This window comes from Leucopleurus acutus, assembly GCF_964270905.1.
Source record: "Leucopleurus acutus genome assembly, chromosome: 3".
NCBI classification, from domain to species: Eukaryota; Metazoa; Chordata; class Mammalia; order Artiodactyla; family Delphinidae; genus Leucopleurus; species Leucopleurus acutus.
In genome coordinates, this window is record NC_139145.1 from 99,941,531 (window position 1) to 99,956,063 (window position 14,533).

The following is a 14,533-nucleotide window of genomic DNA, read 5'->3' on the forward strand; positions in this document are numbered from 1 at the left end:
TAACCGAAGCTGCTGTGTAACCTAGATTGTACCCAACTGTTGGTTGATGAGTGCAGTGTATGACTTGGGCTGCTAGAGTGTGTAGGAAATGTCATTAAGTATATCCATCTGCAAGCTGGAATGTTGTAAGTATGAATACATGTGCTCGTATGACAGAGAAGTGGAAGGTGATGCCATGTATTAGTCACATAGGAAAACATAGACCGAATGTCATTTCAAATATAAGCAACTCACCTAACAGAAAAGTACCCTTTAGCAACATTGTACTTAACTCATGACTACTTTGAAACCTCGGGGAGAGTCTCTGCCCTAAAGACCAATTTGGAAGAAGCTCGGAATAAAGGTCAGAAATACTGGGTTCTGGTCCCATATCCACCATTTATTAGCCCAGCCACTTGGAGCCTCAAATTCCTCATCGGTAAAATGGAAATAGCAGGACTTGCCTTCCTACCTCATAGGGTTTTAGTGGAAACCAAATTATGTAATGTATATATAGGCACTTTCAAAGTCTAAAGCTCTATATAAATGGGTAGTTTTTAACTCCTTAGTCTTTGCTAAGATAATTATTTCTTCTTACTTGCCAAAAATTTGTTTTCCTTCTTTGCCACTCATACCCCTTAACAAAAGTTTCAGATGCATAGTTGAGAACCTGATTGTCTAGAGTCTGCTGTTGTAGTCTCAAGAGCAGCAGTAGTCAGATAGATAGATAGGCACTGAAATCGATTGCTGCATTATATAAAATAAGTAGCATGAAATCTTAGAACCAAAAAAAAAAAAAAAAACTTGAAAATTATCTGGTGCCATGAATTCTAAACAATTATTTTAATCTGAGAAATCCTTGGTTCACACAAAATCAATGTGGAAACCCAATGTATTGATATAAAACAGATGGGAGCAGAGGGGCTTCACTGAAGTGGGGTGTGGAGTCCTTTGGAAGTTACAGGTGCTGCATGTAACCTTGGCTTCTCTTCAGAGCACAGGTGACACTGCTCTTGGGCTCACAGAGGTGAGGGATGTGTAGACAAAGTCCTGTATTGATATTAATAAGGCAGAGCCACCAAGAAGTGGTGTTTAAAATTTGCTGATCACCAAGGCAGGGAAATATGCAATGTGATTTAGAAAGATTTCCATGGACATGTTCAAATATTAAAAGTATTATCTTTTGAAGAATATAGTTTTCATTTTCCTAATAAGCATCCTGAAACGCATGACTTTTGATGATAAATAAAAAATGGCTATGCCATTATGATGGTATGGGGAAAAAGTAAGAATTCAAAGTGGGAGGGGGAGTTATACAAAATAAACTATCACTTTAGTGTGGAAGGAATTAGGCCAAAAGTAGAGCTAATCCATAATTTAGAAGTGGAGTACTCTGAGGTTGAGAGAAACATTGAATTTCTTCATGAAATCACTATAAGTGAAGAAAATGTAAAAAAACATAAAACATAAAACAACATAACATAAAACATAAAAAAAAAACATAAAAAAACCCCCAGCAATTTTTATAATACTCCTTGGTTCTGGATCCAGATTGAAAAGATCTTTAACATTTTAGCTACTTTCTCTGGCTTGTTTTATATGCTATTTAGTTCAAGAGATTATATGGCATTTTTAGACTTGCTGATTTTTAAAAATTCTGAGTTTGTTCACTGGCTTGAGTACTGTGACTTAGAATTGAGCAATTAAAAGTTATTAAAGAAAATGTTCAAATACCAGAGAACTAAATCCAGAAACATACCTGCCAATATAAATCACATATGTAATTTTTAAAATTTGTGATGCAAGTTTCAGGCATAAGCAAGCTATCTCGGGAGGGCATATTGACTTTTCTCTGTTCTGCGGTACCTTAAGTAGTTTTTTAGAGAGCTGAAACTCAGTTATCTCTTATTGTGGCAATAAAGAAGTTTTAAAATTGTCTGACTAGAACTTAAAACTAATCTTAGAACTAAAAACCGCCTGTAAAATCCACTTGTAACACGAAAAAAATTTTTCAAAAACTGTTACTGACAAATGCTAGATGTGTTTATTATGATTTTTCATAATAAAAACTTCGAAGCAGCAAAAGAACTGTTACTAATTAAAAATTACATATCACAGTGTGGATGAGGCCTTTTACATTTATATTTATTTATACATATTTAGACAGGCATATTTGACACATATGCAAATATTCTGTGATATTCTTAAAATGTCTACATGTAATTTTAAGAGTTGAAGAAGTAGACTTTATTTTGAGCACACACCTCTCTTACACAACAACCTTAAATATATGAGATAATAATTTCATATTTATCAATAATTGTATAATAAATAACTAATAATCTATTAATTGTTTTTATTTTTAAAAATTGTAACTGCATATGTTTTATTTTTGAAAAACTGTAACAGATGAAAGAGTAACGCCAAATGTGGTATTTTGGTTTAAAACACAGTAATCTAATTCTTTTTTCCTTTGCCACAAGTTTCAGACCCAAAGTTTACGTCTGTCAGACGTACACAGAAAACCACATCTTTGGAGAGGTATAGTCAGCATCACATTGATTGAGGGGCGAGACCTCAAGGCGATGGATTCAAATGGGTTGAGTGACCCCTATGTGAAGTTCCGGCTTGGACATCAGAAGTACAAGAGCAAGGTGACCTATCTCTTTTGTGTTCCCATCAGTGCTTGGAAGGCAGTGGTTGGTTAATAGCCATGCTCTGAGACGTGAAAACACTAGACACTTTTTTAATGCTTTACAGAACTACTTTTCAACATCATGTCAGGCAACAGTGCTAACAATTGTATTGCATTTCTTACTTTATGTACTATGTGACCTTTGGTAAACTATTTCTCTATGTCTCAGTTTCTTCACCTATCACATGGAATAATACTAGGAATGCTAGGAATAATTTAATTAATTAATTAATTAATACTAGGAATAATACTAATCTCTTTAAAAAAAAAAAAAAAAGCTGGAGCAAACCTAAGTCAATGCCTGGCACATAAAGTGCTCAAAGAATGTTGGCTACTATTACTACTGCATCTAGTACTAGTACAAGTACTACAAATAGCACTATTTGACATGTATGAAAAATCTTTGTGCATTACTCTGAACCATTTTTTCAAACTGAGTTGCACCAGTGCAGATTGCAAGGTTTTAAAAATTTACTTAGAAAACAGAGGGCCAAGGTCCTGCTGCCACTACAGCAGTGTGCCATGGAACAAGTTACTTTGCCTCTCCATACCCCCATTTCCCCATCTGTGAGAATGAGAATTAAAATAATGCCTGCCTAATAAAGTTACTGAGAAGATTGAATACTATGTGTCATGCATGTAAAGGGCTTAGAATATTGCTTTGCCCATAATAAATACTCAATAAACGGTAGTAGCGGAAGGAAGAGGAAAAGTAGCAGCAGTAGTAAGTATATTATGTAATAACACTTGTATTATTAGTAATAACGTATTATATTAAATATTCATATCACTATCATATTATTAACAGAAATGATAATAATAATTAGTAAAGGTCACAGTAGTCATGGTTATATAGTGATAGTTACATTTATCTGTGTTGCATCCAAATACAGCCTCTTTTTTTTTTTTTTTTTTGCGGTACACGGGCCTCTCACCGCTGTGGCCTCTCCCATTGCGGAGAGGCTCCGAACACGCAGGCTCAGCGGCCGTGGCTCACAGGCCTAGCCGCTCCGCAGCAATGTGGGATCTTCCCGGACTGGGGCACGAACCTGTGTCCCCTCCATCGGCAGGCGGACTCTCAACCACTGCGCCACCAGGGAAGCCCAAATACAGCCTCTTTAATGGTCAGCTTCTATAGCTGGTATTCATTGACAGCTTGGGACAACTGATTACACCCATCTTGTATTAGAAATATCACAGAGGTGATTTCTTAGCAGGCCGATTGGTTACCTTCTTAAGTGCCCACATCGAAGGGGAAGGCATCACTTCTGACCTATAGGAAATCATATAGGGAAGAGAATCCTACAGAAGAAAACTGAAAGCTTAAGTTCTTTTTTGGCCAAATAAGTAAGACGGACCACTCTCCAAAATACTGAAGGAGTTCATCTGAACCCAATTATGAGACATTTGAATTGTCATACCATCCATCCGGTGCTGTCTTTTTTTTTTCTGCCATGGGTTTAATAATAACATTTTAAAGAAACTATTGATCCCAAAAATAGGTACCTGTGACCACTTCTATCTTGTCTTTTATCAATTAACATTATTTCCCTGTTCTGATAGGCTTAAAACATTACTTATTTTTATAGTTCTGCTCTTTAGGTATGAAATATGAAACCCAGCTATGGACATGTGTCTCTCTTTGCTCTTTCTTTCCATGATCTATTGCTGATTAATTTCAGATTATGAACTTTAAAAATTGTGATTCATTTGCGTTACCTTTGCACATAACATACTTCATTGCTTTCAAAGTCTTTACATCTGAAGATCTGTCTCTCATACATTAAAAAGAGAAAAGACCGCTACAGGCCCTCCTGCTAAAAAGAAAGAGTAGGGAAACAAATATGAATGTGGTCTAACTCAATGGTGAATGGAATTTTAAAACACATCAGTATGAGTCACTTGATTCATTGATTCCACCAGGTGTCTTATCTGAATACTTGAAGTTACAAAACTGCACGTCAGATAAGATATCTTTCTTATATATGCAACACACACATATTCATATTAATTCACAAACATATTAATTCACAAACATTTTTGGCATAGTGCTTTGGGGAAAGAGATCTGAAGCTCTAATAAAAGACTTGAGTTAGAGTCTAGCTACTAAATCCTAGTTACTGTAGGTGGGTCACTTAAACCTCAGGTCTCAGTTTCTCCATGTATAAAATTGGGATGATACATCAGTGCTATAATTTTAAGGTAAAAGTTTGCCTGACCACCCCAAAATTACTTTTTTTTCCTCTTTCCCCCACAGAACTTCATTGTCCATTTTCTTCATTATTCAGCTCGCAATTCTTATGTGTGTGGGAAATGAGGGAAAAAAAACTCTGGGAATCCTCATCTTCCTTTATTATAAGATGACAGACTACGAGTTATATCTGTGTATTAACTGGTTATGTAGAATAAATGCTAGTATCTGAGTGAGCTATTCCACTTACAGACTCTTTGCGTTTTCTATGTAGTTCATATCTGTTATCTGTTACTCAAAATAATGAGAGGGTGCCTGTTGGTTTTCAGGACACATTCTTTTGGGTTCTCTCATACAACAAGTAGTAAAGATGCTGAGATCTAATGACTTATTTCCATCATTTCTAGAAGTTCACATGCTTTTCTAAATAGTACATAAAGTTTGATTTATATCTCAAGTTAAATTTTTTAAGACTGATATTGAGGAGATAGTAATGACTTTTTGGTTTTCCAGATTATGCCAAAAACTTTGAATCCTCAGTGGAGAGAACAATTTGATTTTCATCTCTATGAAGAAAGAGGCGGAATCATTGATATCACTGCATGGGACAGAGACGCTGGGAAAAGGGATGACTTTATTGGCAGGTTTGTGCAATTTGGTATTTTTGGATCACCCTAGACAGGATGAGCTTTGTTGTAAGTCTGGTATTATAATTGATCTTTACTGTTTTGAAGCAAGGGATCTTATCATGGTAAGGCAATGCTTGGGTGAACTGAAAAATAGATTTGAAGACTGACCAGTAGGTGGCAGTTTTGACCACTTGATGGACAGGCTATCTGAATTTGATAGCCAGAAATTTTCTCCAGATGTCAGGAACATTGTGCATAAAAGTTACGGGAGTTGAGAAAGAGGAATCTCATTTGATATAAGATACTTAAAAGGAACAAAGAACATATTCAAAGTCTGCAAAGTGATCTGAGATAATATTACTTTTCATAAAGCATATTGTGACCGCAAAATGCATTGTTTCATGCAACTCCCTGCAAGGTAGAGAATCTTGATAATCTCCTAGGAGTTCATAAATCTCCCAGGAGTTCAAGTTTCAGTGAAGGAAGTGTGTAAGTGAGGCAGATCCAGGCTAATCTGATAATGTGGTGAAGAAAAGAGTATTCTGAAGCTTACATGACATCTCTGCACAGAGACAAGGTTATTTTGAATGATTGCTTGAATTATATGAATTGTTTTCTAACTTTAAAGCCTATTTTAATATTTTCAATAGTTACATATGTGTCTTTATAGCAAAACACATTGAAACCTGCCAATACTGAAATAAAGCATGGTGTACAGAAGAATTTGTTAGTTTAGAAAATTCTTTCTTCATCATAGTTGACATGATTTCCAAGTCTCTAAACATACAGCCTGAAGAAATGCATACATACTAATAATAATAAAGGGAATTTTACACTAAAAAAGCAAAAATAGGAATCCAACCCAATATATTTGTCTCTTTGGCTTTTGTTATTCTAAGAAATATGTTTTAAACAATGGTTTTCTTCATAGTATTATAAAGTGAGAGGTCACAGATCAGCTTCAGTTAACCTTTAATATTTTACTTATAAAATGAAATGAGAAAAACACCACTGCAAGCTAATGCTGTATTACATTTCAATCCTTTTCAGAGGACAAGCTTTCACTGCATATTTTTTCCCTCTAGTAAAATACTATTTTCTTAAAGTTTTCTTAAAGTTCTACCTTGCTCTCTTTGGGATATACCACCGGCTTAAGTATCAGTATAGATCTGTTAATACATTGAATACATTTTAGTATATATATATGTCTGTTTCCATCTTCCTCAATAAGCTATGAGCACTTTCAAGTAGATGCTTTCTAGATATTCCTTGAATAATTAATTCATTTTCATAATTTATAGCAACATTAGCTCTATTTGGTGACCACAAGGAAATCAGAATGGCTGTCATATGTAACTTGCTACCTCAGTCTCATTACTTTGTATCCAAACTTGCTTATCATAGTAAAATAATGAAGTAATTGATGAAATGTACTGGCTTCTTGTACTTCTGGGTCCACATTACATGAAGTCCTTCTTATCCTTTTTTCCATTTTTTTCCCATAATGACAGATACCCTTTTACGTATTTTTCTTTCTTTGAAAAGCATCTCCAAATTTGGAAATTATGAAAATTTCTCAGCCCATTTTGTACTGGCCTTTCCCTTTTCCTCACTTGATAATATTACAGATTCTTCAAGGGCATGCCTAATTATTTTAAGAAATGTTTGGCAGAGAGGTGGACTTGTTTATCTTACTTCATCTCGTTTCTATGGGTTTGTCCATATTTGGTGAATTTTGAGAGAACAGTGATAAATGGCTGGTGTGAAGATCATAGTGATTGCTCTAGACAACTAGGGGAGCTGAGAAGGTTTATGAAGTTTGGAAAAAGAGAAGAAATCCATTTTTGGAGCTTCTGGGTTGGTGAACATGTGCAGGTGCTGGGGGAGTGCTGTGCCCTGAGAGGGCATGGAAGCTCCACACCCCTTACACATACCTTACCCTGTGCATTTCTTCCATCCAGCCATTCCTGAGTTATATCCTTTCATAGTAAACTAGTAATCTAGTTGGAAGTGTATCCTCCCTTCTTACTTTTTTAGCTGTTAGAGGTGTTTACCACCTGCATATAGTTTCTGGCTTGGGCTTTGCCTGGGCTGTTGGATGAGTTCTTTATGCCCGTGGCTATTACACAGGAGAACCTTGCAAGCAGGATCAAGAAACCCTGGGCTCCAGCACCCTCATTGCTTTGATGGGCAAATCTGTGTGCTCTGCTTCCCAGTATCTTGGTTGGATTAAAACTGGCTTGGATGGTGAGTCCAAATAGTACCATTAAAGAATTATAGGGATTTCTAAACCTCTCATTTATTTTGAATGACTTACATTTATTTCCAGTTACTTTTTTTTCTAAATATAATAAAAACTTATCTGGCATCAGCCTCACTAAAAAACATTCACTTTTGATCCTATGCCAAATATAATTGCCTAAGAAAGCAATTTGAGCCAAGAAGTTTTGGAGTAAACAAGAGCACAGGTAGACAAGAAGACTCCTAGGACAGCTTTTGAGTATCAGTTTAAACCATTTTACACAGTAAAGGGATTTATTGTTGAATTTTGAGATAAGCAAAGTGGACAATACAAAATTGTTGTACACTTTGCTAATTTAACAAAGATGCCTGTTGCAGAAAAAGGAAATGACCCTGGCAAATATCATCACTTCCAAGCTACTTGATGGCCAGATAGCAGCAGAAACTCTTGGTATCTGACTTTATACTTACTAAATTGTACATTACACACATCCTGCCACTGAAGAACAATATATTATTAGATCTAAGTGGTGGGCAAGAGAGTTGCATGTGTTTATGTCAAGGTTGTGTGGTAACAGTGGAAATAATGCAGATTATAATAGAATCCCTTGGTCCTAGAATAGTTTAGAAGAGAATAGTTACCTTCTAATTAAATTTGAGTTCTAAGATTAAAGTAACAGGAGTAAAACTGTCATCAGGGTCTTCTGTATTCTTTTCTTTTCCAATTTTTGAATTTTATTTTATTTACTTTTTTATACAGCACATTCTTATTAGTCATCAATTTTATACACATCAGTGTATACATGTCAATCCCAATCGCCCAATTCATCACACCACCATCCCCACCCCCACCACCGCTTTCCCCCCTTGGTGTCCATACGTTTGTTCTCTACATCTGTGTCTCTATTTCTGCCCTGCAAACCGGTTCATCTGTACCATTTTTCTAGGTACCACATATATGCGTTAATATGTCATATTTGTTTTTCTCTTTCTGACTTACTTCACTCTGTATGACAGCCTCCAGATCCATCCACGTCTCTACAAATGACCCAATTTTGTTCCTTTTTATGGCTGAGTAATATTCCATTGTATATATGTACCACATCTTCTTTTTTTCTTTTTAACATCTTTATTGGGGTCTAATTGCTTTACAATGGTGTGTTAGTTTCTGCTCTATAACAAAGTGAATCAGTTATACATATACACACGTTCCCACATCTCTTCCCTCTTGCATCTCCCTCCCTCCCACCCTCCCCATCCCACCCCTCCAGGCGGTCACAAAGCACCGAGCCGATACCCCTGTGCCATGCGGCTGCTTCCCACTAGCTATCTACCTTACGTTTGTTAGTGTATATATGTCCATGCCTCCCTCTCGCCCTGTCACAGTTCACCCTTCCCCCTCCCCATATCCTCAAGTCCGTTCTCCAGTAGGTCTGTGTCTTTATTCCTGTCTTACCCCTAGGTTCTTCATGACATTTTTTTTTCCTTAAATTCCATATATATGTGTTAGCATACGGTATTTGTCTTTCTCTTTCTGACTTACTTCACTCTGTATGACAGACTCTAGGTCTATCCACCTCATTACAAATAGCACATAAACAGAAAGATAGATCAATGGAACAGGATAGAAAGCCCAGAGATAAACCCACGCACATATGGACACCTTATCTTTGATAAAGTTGGCAAGAATGTACAGTGGAGAAAGGACAGCCTCTTCAATAAGTGGTGCTGGGACAACTGGACAGGTACATGTAAAAGTATGAGATTAGATCACTCCCTAACACCATACACAAAAATAAGCTCAGAATGGATTAAAGACCTAAATGTAAGGCCAGAAACTATCAAACTCTCAGAGGAAAACATAGGCAGAACACTCTATGACATAAATCACAGCAATATCCTTTTGGACCCACCTCCTAGAGAAATGGAAATAAAAACAAAAATAAACAAATGGGACCCAATGAAACTTCAAAGCTTTTGCACAGCAAAGGAAACCATAAACAAGACCACATCTTCTTTATCCATTCATCTGTCGATGGGCATTTAGGTTGCTTCCATGTCCTGGCTATTGTAAATAGAGCTGCAATGAATACTGTGGTACATGACTCTTTCTGAACCCTTTTGCAAGCTGTTGCAACATTCTCTGTCTGTATTAAATTTTTTTAATTAATTAATTTTATTGAAACATACTTTACATGTAACATGTAAATTTAAGGTGTACAATGTATTGATTTAATAGATTTATATATTGTAACATGATCGCCATCATAGCTATAGTTAACACCTCTATCATGTCACATAATTATCTTTTTGTGTGTGTGGGGGGTGGGAATAATTAAGATACGCCTCAATTCACTTAGAAATTAGAGACTTCTGGGAGTTGATTGGTGGATGGTGAATAAATTTAAAGTTGACCATGGAGGGTAATACTCTCCCATCAATGTCTAGTAATGGTTTTTAAGGATCCTGTCTGAATTAGTCCCAAATTTGGAACACGTGAATGGATTAGATTATCTACACACACTAGTGTACTGTTGTTATAGTTTTTTTATTATTCACTTTATTTTCCAGTTTGGGTCACATATAATGATTTTTTTTTTTCTTTTCCCTTTTTTTTTTAACGTCTTTATAGGAGTATAATTGCTTTACAATGGTGTGTTAATTTCTGCTTTATAATAAAGTGAATCAGCTATACGTATACATATATCCCCATATCTCCTCCCACTTGATTCTCCCTCCCACCCTGTCTATCCCACCCCTCGAGGTGGTCACAAAGCACTGAGCTGATCTCCCTGTGTGTGGCTGCTTCCCACTAGCTATCCATTTTACATTTGGTAGTGTATATATGTCCATGCCACTCTCTCACTTCGTGTGAGCTTACCCTTCCCCCTCCCCAGGTCCTCAAGTGCATTCTCTACGTCTGAGTCTTTATTCCTATCCTGCCCCTAGGTTCATCAGAACCTTATTTTTTTAATATATATTCCATATATATATGTTAGCATACAGTATTTGTTTTACTCTTTCTGACTTAATTCACTCTGTACGAGTCTCTAGATCCATCCACCTCACTACAAATAATTCAATTTCCTTTCTTTTTATGGTTGAGTAATATTCTATTGTATATATGTGCCACATCTTCTTTATCCATTCATCTGTCCATGGACACTGAGGTTGCTTCCATGTCCTGGATATTGTAAATAGAGCTGCAATGAACATTGTGGTACATGACTCTTTGAATTATGGTTTTCTCAGGTTATGTGCCCAGTAGTGGGATTGCTGGGTCATATGGTAGTTCTATTTTTAGTTTTTTAAGGAAACTCCATAATGTTCTCCATAGTGGATGTATCAATTTACATTCCCACCAACAGTGCAAGAGGGTTGCCTTTTCTCCACACCCTCTCCAGCATTTATTGTTTCTAGATTTTTTGATGATGACCATTCTGATTGCTGTGAGGTGATACCTCATTGTAGTTTTGATTTGCATGTCTCTAATGATTAGTGATGTTGAGCACTCTTTCATGTGTTTTTTGGCAGTCTGTATATCTTCTTTGGAGAAATGTCTATTTAGGTCTTCTGCCCATTTTTGGATTGGATTGTTTGTTTTTTTGATATTAAGCTGCATGAGCTGCTTATAAATTTTGGAGATTAATCCTTTGTCAGTTGCTTCATTTGCAATTATTTTCTCCCATTCTGAGGGTTGTCTTTTGGTCTTGTTTATGGTTTCCTTTGCTGTGTAAAAGCTTTTAAGTTTCATTAGGTCCCATTTGTTTATTTTTGTTTTTATTTCCATTTCTCTAGGAGGTGGGTCAAAAAGGATCTTGCTGTGATTTATGTCATAGAGTGTTCTGCCTATGTTTTCCTCTAAGGGTTTTATAGTCTCTGGCCTTACACTTAGGTCTTTAATCCATTTTATTTTTGTGTGTGGTGTTAGGAAGTGTTCCAATTACATTCTTTTACATGTAGCTGTCCAGTTTTCCCAGCACCACTTATTGAAGTGGCTGTCTTTTCTCCATTTTATATTCTTGCCTCCCTTATCAAAAATAAGGTGACCATATGTGCGTGGGTTTATCTCTGGGCTTTCTATCCTGTTCCGTTGATCTATATTTCTGTTTTTGTGCCAGAACCATACTGTCTTGATTACTGTAGCTTTGTAGTAGAGTCTGAAGTCAGGGTACCTGATTCCTCCACCACCGTTTTTCTTTCTCAAGATTGCTTTGGCTATTCAGGGTTTTTCATGTTTCCATACAAATTGTGAATTTTTTTTGTTCCCATTCTGTGAAAAATGCAATTGGTAGTTTCATAGGGATTGCATTGAATCTGTAGATTGCTTTGGGTAGTATAGTCATTTTCACAATGTTGATCCTTCCAATCCAAGAACATGGTATATCTCTCCATCTGTTTGTATCATCTTTAATTTCTTTCATCAGTGTCTTACAGTTTTCTGACTACAGGTCTTTTTTCTCCTTAGGTAGGTTTATTCCTAGGTATTTTATTCTTTTTGTTGCAGTGGTAAATGGGAGTGTTTTCTTAATTTCTCTTTCAGATTTTTCATCATTAGTGTATAGGAATGACAGAGATTTCTGGGCATTAATTTTGTATCCTGCTACTCTACCAAATTCATTGATTAGCTCTAGTAGTTTTCTGGTAGAGTCTTTAAGGATTCACTATGTATGGTATCATGTCATCTGCAAACAGTGACTGCTTTACTTCCTCTTTTCTGATTTGGATTCCTTTATTTCTTTTTCTTCTCTGATTGCTGTGGCTAAAACTTCCAAAACTATGTTGAATAATGGTGGTGAGAGGGGACAACCTTGTCTTATTCCTGATCTTAGAGGAGATGGTTTCAGTTTTTTACCATTGAGAACAATGTTGGCTGTGGGGTTGTCATATATGGTCTTTATTATGTTGAGGTAAGTTACCTTTATGCCTACTTTCTGGAGGGTTTTTATCATAAATGGGTGTTGAATTTTGTCTAAAGCTTTTTCTGCGTCTATTGAGATGATCATATAGTTTTTCTCCTTCAATTTGTTAATATCATTTATCACATTGATTGATTTGCGTATATTGAAGAACACTTGCATTCCTGGGATAAACCCCACTTGATCATGGTGTATGATCATTTTAACATGCTGTTGCATTCTGTTTGCTAGTATGTTGTTGAGGATTTTTGCATCTATGTTCATCAGTGATATTAGCCTGTAGTTTTCTTTCTTTGTGACATCCTTGTCTGGTTTTGGTATCAGGGTGATGGTGGCCTCGTAGAATGAGTTTGGGAGTGTTCCTCCCTCTGCTATATTTTGGAAGAATTTGAGAAAGATAGGTGTTAGCTCTTCTCTAAATGTTTGATAGAATTCGCCTGTGAAGCCATCTGGTCCTGGGCTTTGGTTTGTTGGAAGATTTTTAATCACAGTTTCAATTTCAGTGCTTGTGATTGGTCTGTTCATATTTTCTATTTCTTCCTGATTCAGTCTTGGCAGGTTGTGCATTTCTAAGAATTTGTCCATTTCTTCCAGATTGTCCATTTTATTGGCATAGAGTTGCTTGTAGTAATCTCTCATGATCCTTTGTATTTCTGCAGTGTCAGTTATTACTTCTCCTTTTTCATTTCTAATTCTATTGATTTGAGTCTTCTCCCTTTATTTCTTGATGAGTCTGGCTAATGGTTTATCAATTTTGTTTATCTTCTCAAAGAACCAGCTTTTAGTTTTATTGATCTTTGCTATCGTTTCCTTCATTTCTTTTTCATTTATTTCTGATCTGATCTTTATGATTTCTTTTCTTCTGCTAACTTTAGGGTATTTGTGTTTTTCTTTCTCTAATTGCTTTAGGTGTAAGGTTAGGTTGTTTATTTGAGATGTGTCTTGTTTCTTGAGGTAGGATTTTATTGCTATAAACTTCCCTCTTGGAACTGCTTTTGCTGCATCCCATATGTTTGGGGTGGTCGCGTTTTCATTGTCATTTGTTTCTAGGAATTTTTTGACTTCCACTTCGATTTCTTCAGTGATCTCTTGGTTATTTAGTAGTGTATTGTTTAGCCTCCATTTTTAAAATTTTTTACAGATTTTTTTCCTGTAATTGATATCTAGTCTCATAGTGTTGTGGTCAGAAAAGATACTTGATACGATTTCAATTTTCTTAAATTTACCAAGGCTTGATTTGTGACTTAAGATGTGATCTATCCTGAAGAATGTTCCATGACTACTTGAGAAGAAAGTGTATTCTGTTGTTTTTGGATGGAATGTCCTAAGAATATCAATTAAATCCATCTTGTTTAATGTATCATTTAAAGCTTGTGTTTCCTTATTTATTTTCATTTTGGATGATCTGTCCATTGGTGAAAGTGGGGTGTTAAAGTCCTCTACTGTGATTGTGTTGCTGTTGATTGCCCCTTTTATGGCTGTTAGCATTTGCCTTATGTATTGCAGTGCTCCTATGTTGGGTGCTTAAATATTTACAATTGTTATATCTTCTTCTTGGATTGATCCCTTGATCATTATATAGTGTCCTTCTTTGTCTCTTGTAATATTCTTTATTTTAAAGTCTATTTTGTCTGACATGAGAATTCCTACTCCAGCTTTCTTTTGATTTCCATTTGCCTGGAATATCTTTTTCCATCCCCTCACTTTCAGTCTGTACGTGTCCCTAGACCTGAAGTGGGTCTCCTGTAGACAGCATATATAACGGTCTTATTTTTGTATCCATTCAGCCTGTCTGTGTCTTTTCGTTGGAGAATTTAATCCATTTACATTTATGGTAGTTATCGATATGTATGCTCCTATTACCATTTTCTTAATTGTT

At 36.0% G+C, this 14,533-nt stretch overlaps 1 protein-coding gene across 6 annotated transcripts in view; it reads left to right on the plus strand.

Moving 5' to 3' along the window:
* Positions 1-14,533, plus strand: part of MCTP1 (multiple C2 and transmembrane domain containing 1) — a gene marked incomplete at its 5' end in the record, with an annotated part of 535,475 nt that overhangs the window by 314,025 nt on the left and 206,917 nt on the right. For 5 of the 6 annotated variants that reach the window (XM_082836435.1, XM_082836437.1, XM_082836438.1 and 2 more), the window contains 2 exons: positions 2,463-2,633; positions 5,379-5,509. In XM_082836435.1, the coding sequence (XP_082692561.1) occupies positions 2,463-2,633; positions 5,379-5,509 (302 nt within the window). The remainder of the gene's footprint in view (positions 1-2,462; positions 2,634-5,378; positions 5,510-14,533) is intronic. The other variant, XM_082836436.1, reaches the window with a different exon arrangement.